Below are 15,121 nucleotides of genomic sequence, written 5' to 3' on the forward strand. Positions count from 1 at the left end.
TGCAAAAAGCGACAAAACCGCCCAGTCCAGTCAGCCATCCTAGCTGCCTGCCACTTGATTGAGCCATCTGAAGCAATTCCGTCATTTCACCATAGCGCACCACAACAATTTGTCCACAAAATCTCCCTGCTTCCAGACACACACACACACACTTGTTTTGTATGGGCAGCTTTCTGCTTTGCATGTCTGCTGACAGTGGAGATCAATCGCTCACATTGTATTGCCAAATGCGAGGCCCGGGGAACAAGTGATCAATCAACTCCAGAAAAATCATTGAGACCCTCTGGTTATCCATCCTTGCTCCTACTTTGGGCTTTCTTGTTGATCTTTCGTGTCTTTGTTTACCTTTGCCTGCACGTACCCCCTACTGCCAACCGGCGTGCAGGGGGGTTTTATGTCATGCCATTGCGGAACTCCCCATATTGGACTCAATCGAAACGTAGGCGCATAAAGCTCGGATCGCAACGAGCACTTGCGCTTGCGCGCGCACGCAGTAGAGAGGGCGGGGGCGGGGTTTGTATGTAGGTATGTAGGTAAGTAACGTAGGTAGGTAAGGCAGGTAGGGAGGTAGTTTTGTTGGAATAGATCAGACAGCCCAGTTTGCAACGTGCAGAGAAACACAGAAACTTGACAGAGAAAGATATGCAGAATATCAAATATCAGCCAATTTGGTGACATTTCGCAAATCCCGGCCTACTTGGCAGGTTTGGATATATGCATTGTTACTGGGCAAGTCTCTTGCTCTCTTTCTCTTGGACAATGGCTTGAGGGTGCCCCAGACACCCATTGGACAAGAAGCTACATAAAGAAAAGAAGAAGAGAAAAAAAAAATACAAAACACAAGAGAATTTGATGACTTACCCTGATTGCGAGGTGGGAGCGGGATTTTCTGTCGTGATTATGGGCTTCAGCGCGTCCTTTTTCCGTTTCTTCAGTCCCGCTGCTGCTGCCGCAGCGGCGGTAGCAGCACCGTTCCCTTCCACTGTAGGTGTCCCGTTCGATCCCGACGATGGCTGGTGTTGTTGCGCATCCTCCGCCAACGGCACTTCTGACACGCCGGAGAGCGCCTGTGTTGCTCCGTTCATGATCGTTAGGGGCAGATGCCGACGTTGGGAGACGACTTGTCACTATGACTCGAGAATCGCATATAGGAAGGAGACCAAGAAGAGTATTTCAGACGACCGAGGTGGCTTGATTTTTCAGAGATTCTTTCTTTTTGCTGCGATTTGTCGCTTATCGTCTCGGATGCGCTTTTAGGCTTTGGGTCCGTCAGCATCCACGCCGAACGAGAAAGAAAAAGAAAGAAAAAAAAGGGTCGCAGCGGGTTCGTTCGGTGCTGCGGGTGATTTCTTGATCTGCCAGGCTAGTTTCGTTGAGGCGCTTTGGCTGATTGCGCAGATAGGAGTGTTTTCGAACCGGTGGTGGAAAGCTCAATGCGCGGGAGAAGCTGATGCTTCACGGTCGCGAGCGAGAAAACCAAAGAGGACGCGATGGCTTGCGGTTGTACGAGTCGCCCACAATCTGCTGATGCCCCGCGACGACTACCACAGAGGTTGGGGTTTGGCGCACAGTCTCCACTGACCGAAGCGCTGGGAAATCGCTAGATAGCCGTCTGGAGGGGTTGAAATTGGATACTAAGCTACCTAGGTAGGAAATGTTGCCTGTGCAAATTCGTCGTCAGTCAAATATGTTTGCTTTGGCAAAATACAATAGAAAGGCGACAGATTTTCTATGATGCCTCTTATTTGTCACTGGTCGCCACAAGACAGGCGCGTACCCGGGAGAAGGAAAGGGGCCAAGTTACTTTAGGAACGCGTTGCGTTGCGATGCGATTCTGCGGATCAATCATGCGTCATTGGGTAAGTCGAACAGGGAAAAATAAAACTGGGGAGGGAGAAAGGTCGAGCAAACCTCCAACCTCTTGAATCTTTTTTTTCATCCCCGCTCAGCCCCTCGATCACAACGTGTCAGTTGCCGCGCTGTAGGGCAGAGTGGCTACAGGACCTAAGAAGTGACAAAACGGACGCTAATTTACTTGGCTAACTCACACTCGAGACAATTGGGGGCCAGAAGACCAGAAGACTGACTGAGCTTTATATATATCTTCCCTCTCTCTCTCTCCTCTCTTTCTCTTCTTTTCCCTTATTAGACAGAGGTTTGCTGGAAGCCCGTTGGATCTTCCTTGCATACTACTTTCCGTTCAACCCTGACCCTAAACTTTGGCTAGCTCCATCTGCAGCTTCTTCCTTTTGAGCTTCGGGTCCAAAGCTGCTTACAGACTCATCCATGATGGCTGCCACAGCAACAGCATTTTCTGGTCCCACTTTTGTCCGTCATTTGCTTGATTCCATGATAGAAGCAAATGATTTTACTGTGCGATGATAGGCTAAACAATACACCCTCCTGGGCAGCTACCGGTAGGTACAGCGTAATATAGGCAAGGTATTTATTTATCTTCACAGCAGAATAACTTGGTAATCCATGCTTATTCCCTACTAGATCAGCTTAGACAACCACCTATTACCTTAGCTTGGCAGGGTCACGAGTATGGCGTGCCATTAAATAAAAACTACAGTCAACATTGCTTGACATGTGATAGTTGTCTCAACTAAAATCGATCCAGTTGTCCTCCTTTCCGACACCCACGTGCTCTTCTTCTGTATACATAACACGGCTTTTCGAATGCAAACGTGGGATACCGTCGTTTCCCAGATGAGCTGCCTACTAGACCTAGTATTCCAACAACGGCACTTGGTTCACTTCCCTACCTAGGTATATAATACTGGCCCCACGCACTGGACTGAGGAAAGCAACCCATGAAATAGTACTCTCCGCTTGCATTTGAACCGTCTCCTTTATACATCCAGCCAGCCACAGTATCGGTAAATCTTTCGCCGCTCAAAAGTCGGCGGTAACTAATTACCTTGACTGAGGGGATTCGGAAAAATCTTCTAGACCTAGACTCTAATTATAGACTAGACCTAGTAGTAAGGTCTCCACAACGGCTTTCCGCTTCACCATCCTCACACATAGGCGGGTTTTATTCTCGTGATTTTGAATTCCGTGTTGGGGGTTAGTCTGGACTATAACACAAAGCGAAATTCAAGCGGTCTTTTATCACCAGGCATTCGAAATAGGAACTCAAGCGCAAGGTATTGGAAGGCACATATGCACATCTCTCCAGGTCACACTCGCAAACATACAAGCTCGTGCGATATTACATTTCGACTCAGAGACCATCTAGTATTTTAAATACGTAAATCGTTTATGGATATCCTGTTGTCCCACGACGAAATGTTCGCTATGTGGATGTCTCCCAATATGTTTTTATCACAGCTAAATCCTCATCGATTGCGAACTTATGATTCACCATGGTGAGGAAACTTACAAGTCACCACAGTAGCCGTTCATTGGGCATAGGGAGAAAGCAACGTCGAGCGTGGTGTCCATTTCATCAAGCCAACATAACGTTGATGTAGAAGGAGCGTGATTATTATGAAAGGCGCGAGGCCCCGTTTCGGGAATCCTTAGACCTCATTATTAGCTATTGACCCGCGTGCCCAGGCCTACGATTTTAAACAAGGGAATCTCGTGGCAATAGCAAATGGATGCAGAGCACCTATTCTTCACCTGGAAGAAACTGTGTGATACGAAGTATCAATAAACAGGCGAGAATCCAGATGAAAGAGAGACAGTAGGGCGTGCAGTTTATGCGAGCTGGATTAGGACGCATGGAATATTCACGAATGAGGTCTGCTCTTGTAATGAGCCAATGGCCCTGGACGACGTTGATGAGGTGAGAGATTACACGAGCTTGGCTTGGAGTCATGGGATAGTCTGCCCCTGGGGGGTTGATAGAGGGATCAAAGACAATGGAGTGTTGCTGTTGGGAAACACAACCAGTAACTCCCGAGAAACATCATTCACACAGACCAGGCAAGATAGGTAATATTAAGAACTTCTGTGCCCTTGACGCCGACGCTGTACATTGGCATAAAACAATCCATGCAAGCCCGATCCATAAACACATATCAAACCAGCCGTGCCATATCCATAGCCCGTTGTCTTCATGCAGAAATAGCTTCTGCTACAGATTGCCCCTTCGCTCGTGTCCAAGAAGATACCCAAACAAAGGAAAGAAACTAGGAGATTAGACTATCAATTACACAGGATACAAAAATAGTGTCTCCTTCTTTTTGGTTTCATTATAGCCCAGTTGTATAAACGAAGGGAACAACAATAATCGAGACTGACACAAATGAAAGGGTATATTATGTAAAACAGGTAGATTTTGGCCCCTCCTGAGGTAAGGTATGGGGGACACTTTCAAGACTGAACTGGGTATAAGCCGTTGGGCCAATACCCTTGTTGCTGGATTTGTTGCTGTTGCTGCTGCTGCTGCGGTTGCTGCTGGCCCTCGGAGCCAGTATTGCCCATCCCTGTATCACCTGCCGTGACAGCAGCCACTATCGAATTCCAATCGGTTGCACCCGTGTACATTAATCCGCTGCCAAAGTCGACAGTACCGTTGAATGATGTGTAATCCATTGGATGGGCAGGGGGGTTCGAAAATCCATTCATCTGCACAGGCTGGTAAAAGTTCTGCTCGAACCCCACTGGCCCACGCTGATCCAAGACCATCTGATCTGTCGGAATTGGTCGCGGGTCGATAGACATCGGATCTGAAGGGAGTGACGCCTGTGTATCAATGCGATGTGACGGCGGCGGAGGCGGCGGATGCGATGGTGGGGGTCCAGCTGTCGTGTGTTGCTGTTGTTGCATGCCTGGTGGCAATGGAGAAGGAATCGATTGTATCGAGTGTATTGATGAGGCATCGGATGCGAGCGGCCAGTCCTGTTTAGGGGCTAGTGTCTCTGTTGACGACGGCCATTCCTGCTTTACCTCCAGCATCTGCTGCTGCTGCTGCTGCTCCTGGGGAAGCATCTGTATCGAGGGTTGCCGAGGAAGCGGACGTTGAGTGTGTGGTAAGGATATTTCTGGCGTCTGCTGCATTTGTTGCTGCTGTTGTACATCCTCCTGCTTTACTCCCTCTGGACGCACGACCGGTGCATGTCCGATATATTGTGACGGCCTCCTCCCCACGCCAGAGCCCTGCTGCGGCTCCATGGAGACAACGAGTTGGATGGCAGTTTCCCAAGCCAGCTCAACTATTTGCTGCGCATTATCCTTGGCCGGGTCGAAAAACTCCAACAAATCCTGCAGCTGACCGGGCTCCTCGTTCTCGAGGTATCCATGGGAGCGGCCCGTATTCTTGGGATCCCAGCTGATTTTAGGCCGTTGCTCACGGGGTAGACCACCATATTTGGCCGACTCGAGGGCTTTCCATGTATCATGGATGACAGGCTGGTGGAGGAGACCATAGATGACGAGGGCATGGTCCCAGTGTGCCTTGGTCTTGCCGGATTCGTAGTGCACAGCGACATGGTCAAAGTATCGCTCAAGAGATGGCAAGAAGGCCGCACAGAAGCCACAACCCCAGGCACGCTTGCGCTTCGAGTAGCGTACCACCTTGTCGGCGTGCGGGCAAGTTTTGCAGTTGTGGCGAGATTTGTGGTGTTGGTTGAACGTGTTGGCACCCCAAAAGACTCGGTTGCAGTCGGGGCAAGGATATTTTTTATACCTGTATGAATGCAATGCCGGCGTTAGTCCGGAAAGAGGTTGTGTTATTCTAATGGTCCGACAGGCTGGCGCTTACCTCTCGTGAAACTCGTCCTCATGGCGTTTCCAGTCAAACTTGCGCTGCAGCTTCTGGGGACATGACGTGCACCAGTAGGCCCTGGTCGACGGGCGGCTATTAAACGACTGGGTGCCCGGGAGCTGGGAGTAACGGCTCATGCCGCTGCCCTGCGACGACGTGGAGCTTATCGAAGTTGCAGATGACATGACGCTGGCCCGCGATCTAGCCGTTGAGCCAGTGCGCGTTGACGATACTGACAGGCGGGGTGCGTGCTGCTTCGTACCAATGCTTTGACGTTCGTCAACACCGTTGGCCGCCGTCTTGTTCTCGAAGGCGGCAGCAATGGTCTGGTCAAAGGTCGTCGGAACGGAAACGCTGTTGGAGCTATGGATTGTCGAGGTCGGGGAGGCGCAAGGGGAGGGGGAGGACGGCGAGGGAGTAAAACATGACTCTGGGTGCTGCTGTTGTTGGTGCCACATCCCTGAAGTCTGCACTTGAGTCGGACATTTCTCCAGCAGCGCGCGCAGCAGGGTCTCTGGAGATAGGCCATTGTCGGTCAGGCGCTGAATTTGAAGGCGGGCAGCGGCAAGAGCACCCTCATCGGCGTCCGGGCCACCGGCCGTCGGCAGGCCGTGCCGCGCATCCATGTGGTTTTGATTTATCGGACTGGACTAAGAATGAATATAATAGATGCAGCTTGTGGGATGGGCTGGAGGCGCCGGTGCACTTTGGAGCTTGGACGAAAACGGTGCAGGGGCGCGGGTAATTCGAGACCAAAAGGTAAGGCGATCTGATGCTAGGTAGCAAATAAGGGTTCGGACGAAAGTTTGTTCTCAACTGGCGGCGTAAAAACGGTCGGGAAGCAAAGTGGGCTCGTCAACCAGACGCGGGATCGATCAATTGCTTGCTTTCCCGAATCAGAATTAAGATATGTCAGCCTTCCAGCTTGGCTAATCCGCAACCGACGCGGAATGGCTGGCTGGCTTGACGAATTAAACAGCCAATAAATGCCCAAACCAAGTTGGGATGATGTTCAAGGAGGGATTGAATTAATGAATGAGCAAACAGAGCCGCGTCCAGAGGGCTCTTTTTGGCGATAACTGGGGTGGTTGAAAGCACGAGGAGTGTGAGTGTGATGTCGTCGGCCAAAGGCCGGGGCAGAGGCAAAAGCAACGGCTTAGTCGGTATGCGGCAGGAGTTGTGTGACGGATGTACTGCTTGTCAATTTGCTCTCTTGATTTTGTCAATCCCACAAGAGAGAAGGGGAATATGTTGCAGCCGGTAAAATAAAATAAAATAAAATAAAGATGCAGCAATTTGCTGTCAATGCTCTGGGGGTGGGCGTGTGTGTGCTGTGTTTGTGGTGCACCGCACTGCGCTGAGCGGGCAGACCGTTGGGGACTGACAACCTTTCCAAGTGATGAATGAATGTAATGTAATGTAGCTGTGGGTTGAATTGAATGCAGGCACAGCACAGATTGTGATGACGGCTAGCTAAATTAATAAAAAGCTATCCCCTGCCCGTATGCGCATGCAGACCATCGTTACCTCATTGATCAAGTGATCGACCAAAAGATGGACGAAACGGTGGTCAGGGTTGGTTACCATGTACTTGAGCAAGCCATGAAAGAATGTAAGAACATGTATATGTCTGGTAGGATCTGTAGCTGCTCTTTTTTGGTCTGATCGTTCTAAGGGGGAGTATCCGATGCAATGGATGATGGACAGCTATACCCTATAGGGAGAAACAAAAGATGGGCGGAGGGCAAAGACAAAACAGAAGACAAAAAAAAAAAAAGAGATTGGATGGTGAAAAAGAGTAGACGAAATTTGGCCTATGGATAAGGTAAGGTAAGGTAGGCGGGACAGACGGATGAGCCGAACTGAAGGGAAGAAACGAACAGACGGGTTACAACACCTCGCTCCAGTCGGCTGGTCAATCAACAAGCCTACCATACCATGCCCGGTACAAATCAGTAATGGATCGACTCCACTCTGTTCCCGGCGCGCACGCGTTTGAACCCGTTAATAACACAGAGCAGCAAAAAAAAAAAAAAAAAAAAAAAAAAAAAAAAAAAAAAAAAAAAAAAAAAAAAAAAAAAAAAAAAAGGTACAGACATAGGTTACTATCGCACATACTGTATTGGGAAAGGTACCTATCTACCTAGTGCTTTAGTAGCAACACGCCACCGAGCAAAGAAGCCTGTCAATTCAGCGTGGACCAACTGCTTACTTGCCCCGTGGTGAGAAGCACTGAACAGCCAGTGGCACGTACTGTAGATAGATTGGATCGGCCAAGGGGATCCCTGGTCATGGATCCCCCAAGAAACGAAAATATGGGCATGCAGATTGTGGGTTTCCGAGGCTTGCGCCTTTTCAAGAAAAACCAATCAATGTGTCTTGTCTGTCTGCCTGTAAGGGACAAGGCGCCTACTTTCAGTCTTCCCTGTCTGTCATCCCATAATGGGTTGGACCGGTCAAATAGCTTGCTGGACCTAATTCGTTTCTATTACAAAAGGAAGCTAGACTGCAACTAATGTAAACGAGATACTCCAAAATGCAGTGTTTGGCAACTGAATTGAGAAGAAGAAGAAGAAGAAGAAGAAGAAGAAGAAAAAATAACAAACAATACACATTTGTGTGTCTCCTAAACGAGAGACGAGGGAGGAAAATATCCTAAGTCACATTTTCGACAAATCCATCAAAGCACGGTTCGTTAACATTGAATCCTAGCGGGATCCACAGATACCTCATACCACATTCAGATTAACAGGGAATAGCTGAGAAACATAGGGGCGGGGTGACAACCGAGGCAGGCACCAGGCACGGATACTAACGTCGGGTACAAGCAAGTTCCCTGAGTTGAGGGGCACGGACACTAAAACGTCTGGTGGCACTGAGGTAACATATGGAGGTATTTTCCTTTTTTTTCTTTCTTTCTCAGGCACCGGACGTTAGCTTGCGAAAGCACCTGGGCAGAGAGACCCCGGAAAATTGGGAAGAGATTTACTGCCGAACCGACCCTCGATTCAACGATCCAATTTTTGAGGGCCCTCCATATTCCCGACTTGCTTGGTATGCAAGGTATGGTAGCCACCACCAAGCTCGCTTATCCATAGACGATGCGACGGCGTTATCCGATCAGTCCATAGCCAAACTTTCTTCATCAAAAGTAATTGATCAATTGCCAGGAAATCAGTTGTAGCGAAAAGAAGCTCAATAAGGCGTATTATGTCTTTACTGCATCCACTTTAATTCTTTCCATTCCATTTCTTTTTTCTTCTTTAGCACGGCCCTCGAGACACATCGAATAAGGTAACACAAAGCGGTTGGTTGGTTGGTTGGGCTGTCGAAATGGGGTTGCGACAGCGACAAAGACACATAATAGCAAGAAACTGTTGAAGAGAGCGACAGACAAGTCAGTCAATTCATCTGGCCCCGGTTCATCGTTTCCCAAACAAGTTGGCAAGTGAACGCGCTAATTGGCTCGCGACGTCGCGAGGCGCATGTTTTCGAAACATTTGGACCGCAGCACGGCTAGAAACTCTTTCTCACCTTGTCTCTCGGCCCCTTGTTACCGTTTCAGGTGGCCCCAACGCGGCAAGGAGAGCCGGATAACCAGATTACGGTAGCTAGTCGAGGGAGAGAAAAAAAAAATGAACGGGCGATGATCGTCGGTCTTTTGGATCTTGCTGATCATAGGTAAAGATGACGACGCTAAGCTACGTCAATCATAGTTTGCTACTTCCATTTTTCTATAAGATAAAAAAAGGAATATTTAATCTTGTCTTCTTTTATATTGTTTTATATCGGGTGACTTTCCCAGATGATTATTAACTTGACCAAAGACACGTGTAGATCGAGAACCGAGTCGGTTCGGTGCTACGGTGGCTGTAAGCGGTCTTTTTACTCTCACGATCCCACGTAACCAACCAGTAAATAAATTCAATGGGGGTCGAATGGCATGATGACGCCAACGCGCGCCCGTACCCGCACGTACCATCTAAATCCTTTACAAAAAAAAGTACATTCTTGTCAATCCCCTCTGAGGCTAAATGTATTTCAGAAAAGCCGCCGGCTACTTACCTATGTGATTCCATCTTTCGAAACAGCTCCTGCTCGTATTCTAGCCTACGTTGTTCCGAACCCCTTCCAACCCGGTAAATTTCCCTCGTGGCCCTCTTTGCGTCCCTGCTTTGCCCCTCCCCCCCCNTGCCTGTCAGACAAGCCTCTTCTCAAAATGTTCACTTAACCTGGTGGGCACTGAGCGTTGTCGTGCCAAGACATGCGATGTTGCTGACAGCGTTAGGTCTTGGTGGACTGTCACTTTCTGACAGCCAACAATACCAAGGGGGCCAAGGGGGCCAAGGTGGTTTGAGTGGGATGGTCCGCGGGTAAATAAACGACGTTCATGGTGGGTAGCATCACAGTCACCAACCATCACAGCAAACTGCAACCTCGCCAAATTTACGGGAGTTGTGCGGGACGTCTCTACGTATGTAGGTAGACAACGGCTGCTGGGTTGCTGCATCCATCTAGGCTGGTTCTAGTTTAGCCATTCCCCTTGCTTGGTGCCTCCTCACTCTTTCTTCTTGTTCACAACATGCTCTCCACACGCACCTCTCTGTCTTTCCTTATGTGCCACTGGCCAGGGGTTTCCAAAGTTATACGGTCTACTCCCGTCCGTCTTCCCCGCGTAGGGATATTTGTGTGATGACATGTAGGAAACCGCGGATTTGCAGGGAAGAGGATAAGGAACAATGAAGGGGTCAATGCCCTTGAATGCCTGCCACCGTTCCACGGAAGATGTACGAATATATAGGTATGTATGTATGTATTATTCTAGTTTGTCTATCAGTGCGGCTGTAAATTAGGAAGTGCTGGACAGGAGCATGAAGACACGACTATACAGATCGGTTGCATTCTGTCATCCCTGGTAGGGTATTCGAGGTGGCACAGTGTGGGTGAAAGCAAGTGTGTTAGTTAATATTGGGTTTGATGGAGTATGGTGTCCGCGTGGGCGGCGTGTGTTCCCGCACAAACAATTGCCTGGTTGATCTCCCTTCTAGCCAAACAAACATCTTGGGTGCACACAGAGTAGCATCTGAAAATCACCCAGCTGTCACCACGCCACATCATATTGTGATTCGATCGACCTTGGCCAGGACTTGTGTTGTGTCCCAGGGATCATTCTCAGTTGTCGAATGTTTCACTTTACACATCCAGATTGGTCGTGAATGAGTAGCAATTACGGGTTTGAGGCCAACCTTTCCCGTATAAGGAGTGAACAAGAGGGGTGGGGGTATTGGAGATCTAAAAGCAGCGAGCCGATCTGTGGAGGCATGTTTGACAGAGAGCAGACTTGAATGGTCCGAAATCCCCTCAACTGCCTTATGTTACTGGCATTATATGGCTAAGTTTCCGCATATATGGATAAGGTACGGAGCTGGCTGCAACACGATTTTCGTATACGTGCCGTGTTTCATGCCCCTCATTACCGACTTGGTTTGTGATTGGATGCGGTTGATATTGAATGCGCTTAGAATATCTGATTGGTGATAAACGATATAGTAGCATAGATAGAATATCGAAACGAACACCTGACCATTCATCCGTATTCAAAATTCCAATAACGCTGAAAGCCAAAGCATACAGGCTGACCAGTTATGGTCTTCCTTCCCAAATTCACCTACCACATTTGCACACGGCGAAGCCGACATAAGGATAGAAGAAATCAACAAGAGCGCCCATTCAAACCATTCCGGGCAACCCATCTGCAACCCTGAACTCGCTACACAAAGCCCTCACGATTTGCATCTCCCTTAGTAGAGAAGTCTGTGGCCTGATCCAGATGCACTTCCCCTTCCCGCAACCTGCCCGCACTCTGAGCACAAGTAGCTCTCGGCGAGCGATCTGCACAAACCCAGGCGACGGCATGGGCCCTTGATTTGGCATGCGACTGCGCGCCCTCATCATGTGGGCGAACACCTAGTCGGCCCTGTAGCCGTGTAGGCCGCGCGAGACGACAACCTTTCCCCCGCGCATCGCATACTCGTGCAGGTCCAGGCTGCTGGCACTTAAGCTTATGCCCTCTAGCGTATGAGTAAACATGATGACCATATATGGGTCTCGGTAAAGCTCTGCAGTTATTTCCACCTGGCGCTCAGCTTGACGGACGATGGCCCACTCGCCGAGGATCCGTTGCGCGATGGTCAGCCGGTTCTCGTATAAGGCGCGACTTATACCAAACGGGGTGTCCCGGTCTGGAAGAAGCAGGAGTACGATGGGTCGGTGGTCATGCACCGGGGTTATTACATCGTCAGAGAAGCCGCTAAAGCGTCTCATGTTATGTGTATATCGACTGAACATGGGGCTGCTTTCGGGTGTGTATGGATATCCGAAGTATCGGCGCACAAAACGTGCTGATTCGTCGTTGGCCATGATTCAGCCGGTGGTATGAAAAGTAATCTACCCAGGGAACTGTTGTCAGTTTTATTCTCCGGCCGTTGTCGATCCTTGATTGTGGAGTGAAAAGGTACATATATCTTCAGCCCACAGAAATGTATATTCGTCGTTGAGAAGCAGTGAACAGAGAGGGTGCGCCCTAGTCTGCTCCACTGGATACAGATGATGTATGAGCTGTTGCAAAATAGTCCGGCAAGGGGGCGTGGCTTCGAACTATGCATCTCCAAGACAGCGGCACTCTGTTCCTCTTCCTGTTGTGTTCCTTCTTGGAATACCAGGACTTTGGGGCAGTCACGCCCAATATCATATCCACGTTTCCGGCTCGACATTGCCGCACCGCATGGTAAAAGCTGCATTGAGATTGAACGTACTTCATCGCAGGCAGGCATGATTCCTTGTTTACAATGAGGCCAGCCAGTACCGATTTTGAGGAGGATACCGCGGCATGATAACAAATGCGTGTAATCATGGCGGTCGCCGTAATGTGCGAATGCCCCGGGATGGACTGGAGCTGACCATACTCGGCAACAAGCTCATGCCATTGCAGATCCTGGCCCTCGTTTTTGCCAGCCGATCATTGTTTGTCTATGCTCTGATATGACAGCTCGTTGCAAATCATGTACACCTTAATGGCATAAAGTGGGTAGGTACCTACCTGGGTAAGTTCTCCTAATTTCATCGACCTAGCTTGCCTAGGTACCTACCTAGGTACCTAGGTACTTTAGCTACCTACCTTACCTTAGATACCATACTCACTTACCAGGTAGGCGAAATTTGGTCTATGACAGGGTGTGGAAATCTGCAGAACAAAAGGAAGAGAAAAGAACAAAAAGAAGCCTTAGTATCATACCTTCCTTTTTGGGCCAACAGTCCTTTTGTTGCACTAAAAACATCGTCAAAAACGAAGGCCCCCGTCAATGACTAATGCCAGTGACTTTGGTAAATATAGCCTGCAACACCTTTCAACAAAGGCAAACAAGCTGCACGTGCAAATCACGTGTAGTATATCCAACGAAATTTTACCCTAGGTACCTTACCCTTCTTCAAACTCTGTCTAGAGTGGTTGGATTAAACTACAAACTACTAGTCTAGCAGATTAACTTCTGCCCTCTGAAACAAAACCTCACCAACACTCCAGATTTGCGGGGACTTTCTTCGGTCTAACTCAGTCTGATATCTTACATCTCACCTTTGCCTCATTTAGGTATCATCAACGTACCCAGGCAGGCGGAATGACAACCGAAAACGATAGTTTGGCCAAACAAGCTTCCAATCATAAAAGGTCATACATTGCATCGCAAAACCGTGTATCGAAGCACCCTTCTTCGACTGCACGTAGAAGCAAACCCGCTCACCCTCACCAACAAAGCACTCGTATCAGAAGAGTTGAACACCCATATCCCACCAAATCCACCGTTGGATATAACGCTCACTAGTATGTTCCCTTTTCACTCCCACACCTTATACAAGATCGAACATCTCTTAACTTGACTTGAGGTCAGCACCCCGGGGCTGGGAAGCAGCAGTCAGAGCATCAGGGACCACCCGCAGGCCATGTCGAGATGCCTCCGATCATGACAGGTAGTGGGTCTGATACCAACCATGCCCAGAGCTGGGAGCACTGGGACAAAATTGTTGCGTTTGCTCCAGGAGAGGGCGACTCCGCGGTAGCCACGTTAATTTACAACATGCTGCCGAAGTGCAAGCAATGGCTTATCAAACGGAAAAAGTCACCTGAAACCAATCCATACGACGACGCGCAACTTGAACCATATTATACTGACCTCAAGTCATTCGTTGCGTATCTCGATACGATTCAAATTACGCCAGCCATCAAGAACAACAAAGAGCTGAAACTGTGCCATGGCTTGATCACAAAGGCGGAAAACAGGGGCATCATACCCGGGTTCATTGTAGACCGCTTTAATTCTATTTGGGAGCGCTGGACTGAACAAATCCAGGACTTTATCGACGACGGTGGAAACGAGGACGACACAACTCACGACGACGTAGCCAATACAAGCCAAGCTTCGGGAGAACTGCCTCAAATTTCGTACCCGCCCCGGGACCACCCCATCTACGGAGTTGGAGGTATTATGCTCGGTGTGCTGGCTGGAAAGCCATCTTCGGGCGCCAGGTTCCGATACACACTTGACCCTCGCCTTTCGAAGAAAAACGCCCACATAATCGGACATAATGGCCTTGTCCCAGGCGATTGGTTTCCGAAACAACTGGTTGCTCTTTTCAAAGGCGCACATGGATCGAGCCAGGGAGGTATCGCGGGTTCCAGGGGCCAGGGAGCTGTATCTATCATTGTCGGCTCAGCGGTGTACGAAAACGTTGACAAGGACTGTGGGAATGTTATCTACTATTCGGGTGCACAAAAGTCAGGGGCGCGGTTGCCCGGTGACAGATCGGATTCGGCTTCGACAAAGTTGCTTCTCGAATCTTTCAGCCGAGGCAACCTTATTAGGGTTATCCGCAAAAAGAATCATATATCGCAACATGCACCAGCCGAGGGTCTTCGGTATGACGGTCTGTACCGCATCACCACATGGGTTGAGAGGTCCGAAATCACTACGGGCCGCCATCGGGTTTTGCTATTTACGCTTGTACGAGACCCAGGCCAAATTAGCCTCGATGATGCCAAAGCAAGGGCGCCATCGGCTACTGAACAGCGACGAATTATGGAAGCAGTGGAGAGGGGATATTGATGAGCCCTAGTATGTCCAGGTCAGGGGCGCCACCGGTCATTGAGCAGCGACGGGTCATAGTAGCACTTGAGGGGATATTGATGACCTCTAGGATTGCTAGTTCTAGTTCGTCTAACTCCTGAAGCTTTATGTCTCTTTCCCTTCTCTTGACACGGCACGGGGCTGTGGGTTTGCAACAACAGTGGAACGAATTGCTATGGTTGTTTCCGTGCTTCAGGGGCAAGCGCGAACGCACCGACCGCTG

The 15,121-nt window shown here is 49.3% G+C and overlaps 4 protein-coding genes across 4 annotated transcripts in view; 1 reads left to right on the plus strand and 3 right to left on the minus strand.

The window, feature by feature from the left end:
- Nucleotides 1-2,097, minus strand: part of PgNI_11009 (uncharacterized protein) — a 5,696-nt gene extending 3,599 nt beyond the window's left edge. The window contains exons 1-2 of the mRNA XM_031130983.1: nt 1,805-2,097; nt 862-1,661 (exon numbers count right to left, since the gene is read on the minus strand). Of these exons, the coding sequence (XP_030980276.1) occupies nt 862-1,085 (224 nt within the window). The 5' untranslated portion in view covers nt 1,086-1,661; nt 1,805-2,097. The remainder of the gene's footprint in view (nt 1-861; nt 1,662-1,804) is intronic.
- A 2,218-nt stretch (nt 2,098-4,315) lies between these two features.
- PgNI_11010 (uncharacterized protein) lies at nt 4,316-7,528 on the minus strand. Its single transcript, XM_031130984.1, has 2 exons — nt 5,717-7,528; nt 4,316-5,641 (listed from the first exon to the last, which is right to left on the minus strand). The coding sequence occupies exons 1-2, from the start codon at nt 6,343-6,345 to the stop codon at nt 4,327-4,329; spliced, it is 1,944 nt and encodes a 647-aa protein (XP_030979727.1). The 5' UTR covers nt 6,346-7,528; the 3' UTR covers nt 4,316-4,326.
- Nucleotides 7,529-11,686: 4,158 nt separating this feature from the next.
- Nucleotides 11,687-12,139, minus strand: PgNI_11011 (uncharacterized protein; the record flags this gene model as incomplete). Its single annotated transcript, XM_031130985.1, has 1 exon — nt 11,687-12,139. One exon carries the CDS (start codon nt 12,137-12,139, stop codon nt 11,687-11,689), a length of 453 nt encoding a protein of 150 aa, XP_030979728.1.
- A 1,168-nt stretch (nt 12,140-13,307) lies between these two features.
- Nucleotides 13,308-14,877, plus strand: PgNI_11012 (uncharacterized protein; the record flags this gene model as incomplete). The annotated part of the gene is made up of 2 exons (XM_031130986.1): nt 13,308-13,598; nt 13,661-14,877. The coding sequence occupies exon 2, from the start codon at nt 13,726-13,728 to the stop codon at nt 14,875-14,877; it is 1,152 nt and encodes a 383-aa protein (XP_030979725.1). The 5' UTR covers nt 13,308-13,598; nt 13,661-13,725.
- Between the last annotated feature and the right edge of the window lie 244 nt (nt 14,878-15,121).

The sequence above is a fragment of the Pyricularia grisea genome, chromosome VII (assembly GCF_004355905.1).
Source record: "Pyricularia grisea strain NI907 chromosome VII, whole genome shotgun sequence".
In the NCBI taxonomy this organism is placed as follows: domain Eukaryota; kingdom Fungi; phylum Ascomycota; class Sordariomycetes; order Magnaporthales; family Pyriculariaceae; genus Pyricularia; species Pyricularia grisea.

What these genes read in the sequence shown, in the direction of transcription:
- PgNI_11010 (XM_031130984.1), bottom strand. Translation starts at nt 6,345, where the DNA reads ATGGATGCGCGGCACGGCCTGCCGACGGCCGGTGGCCCGGACGCCGAT. An exon ending in GAGGACGAGTTTCACGAGAG is followed by an intron (nt 5,642 to 5,716) that starts GTAAGCGCCAGC and finishes GCATTCATACAG; the next exon opens with GTATAAAAAATATCCTTGCC.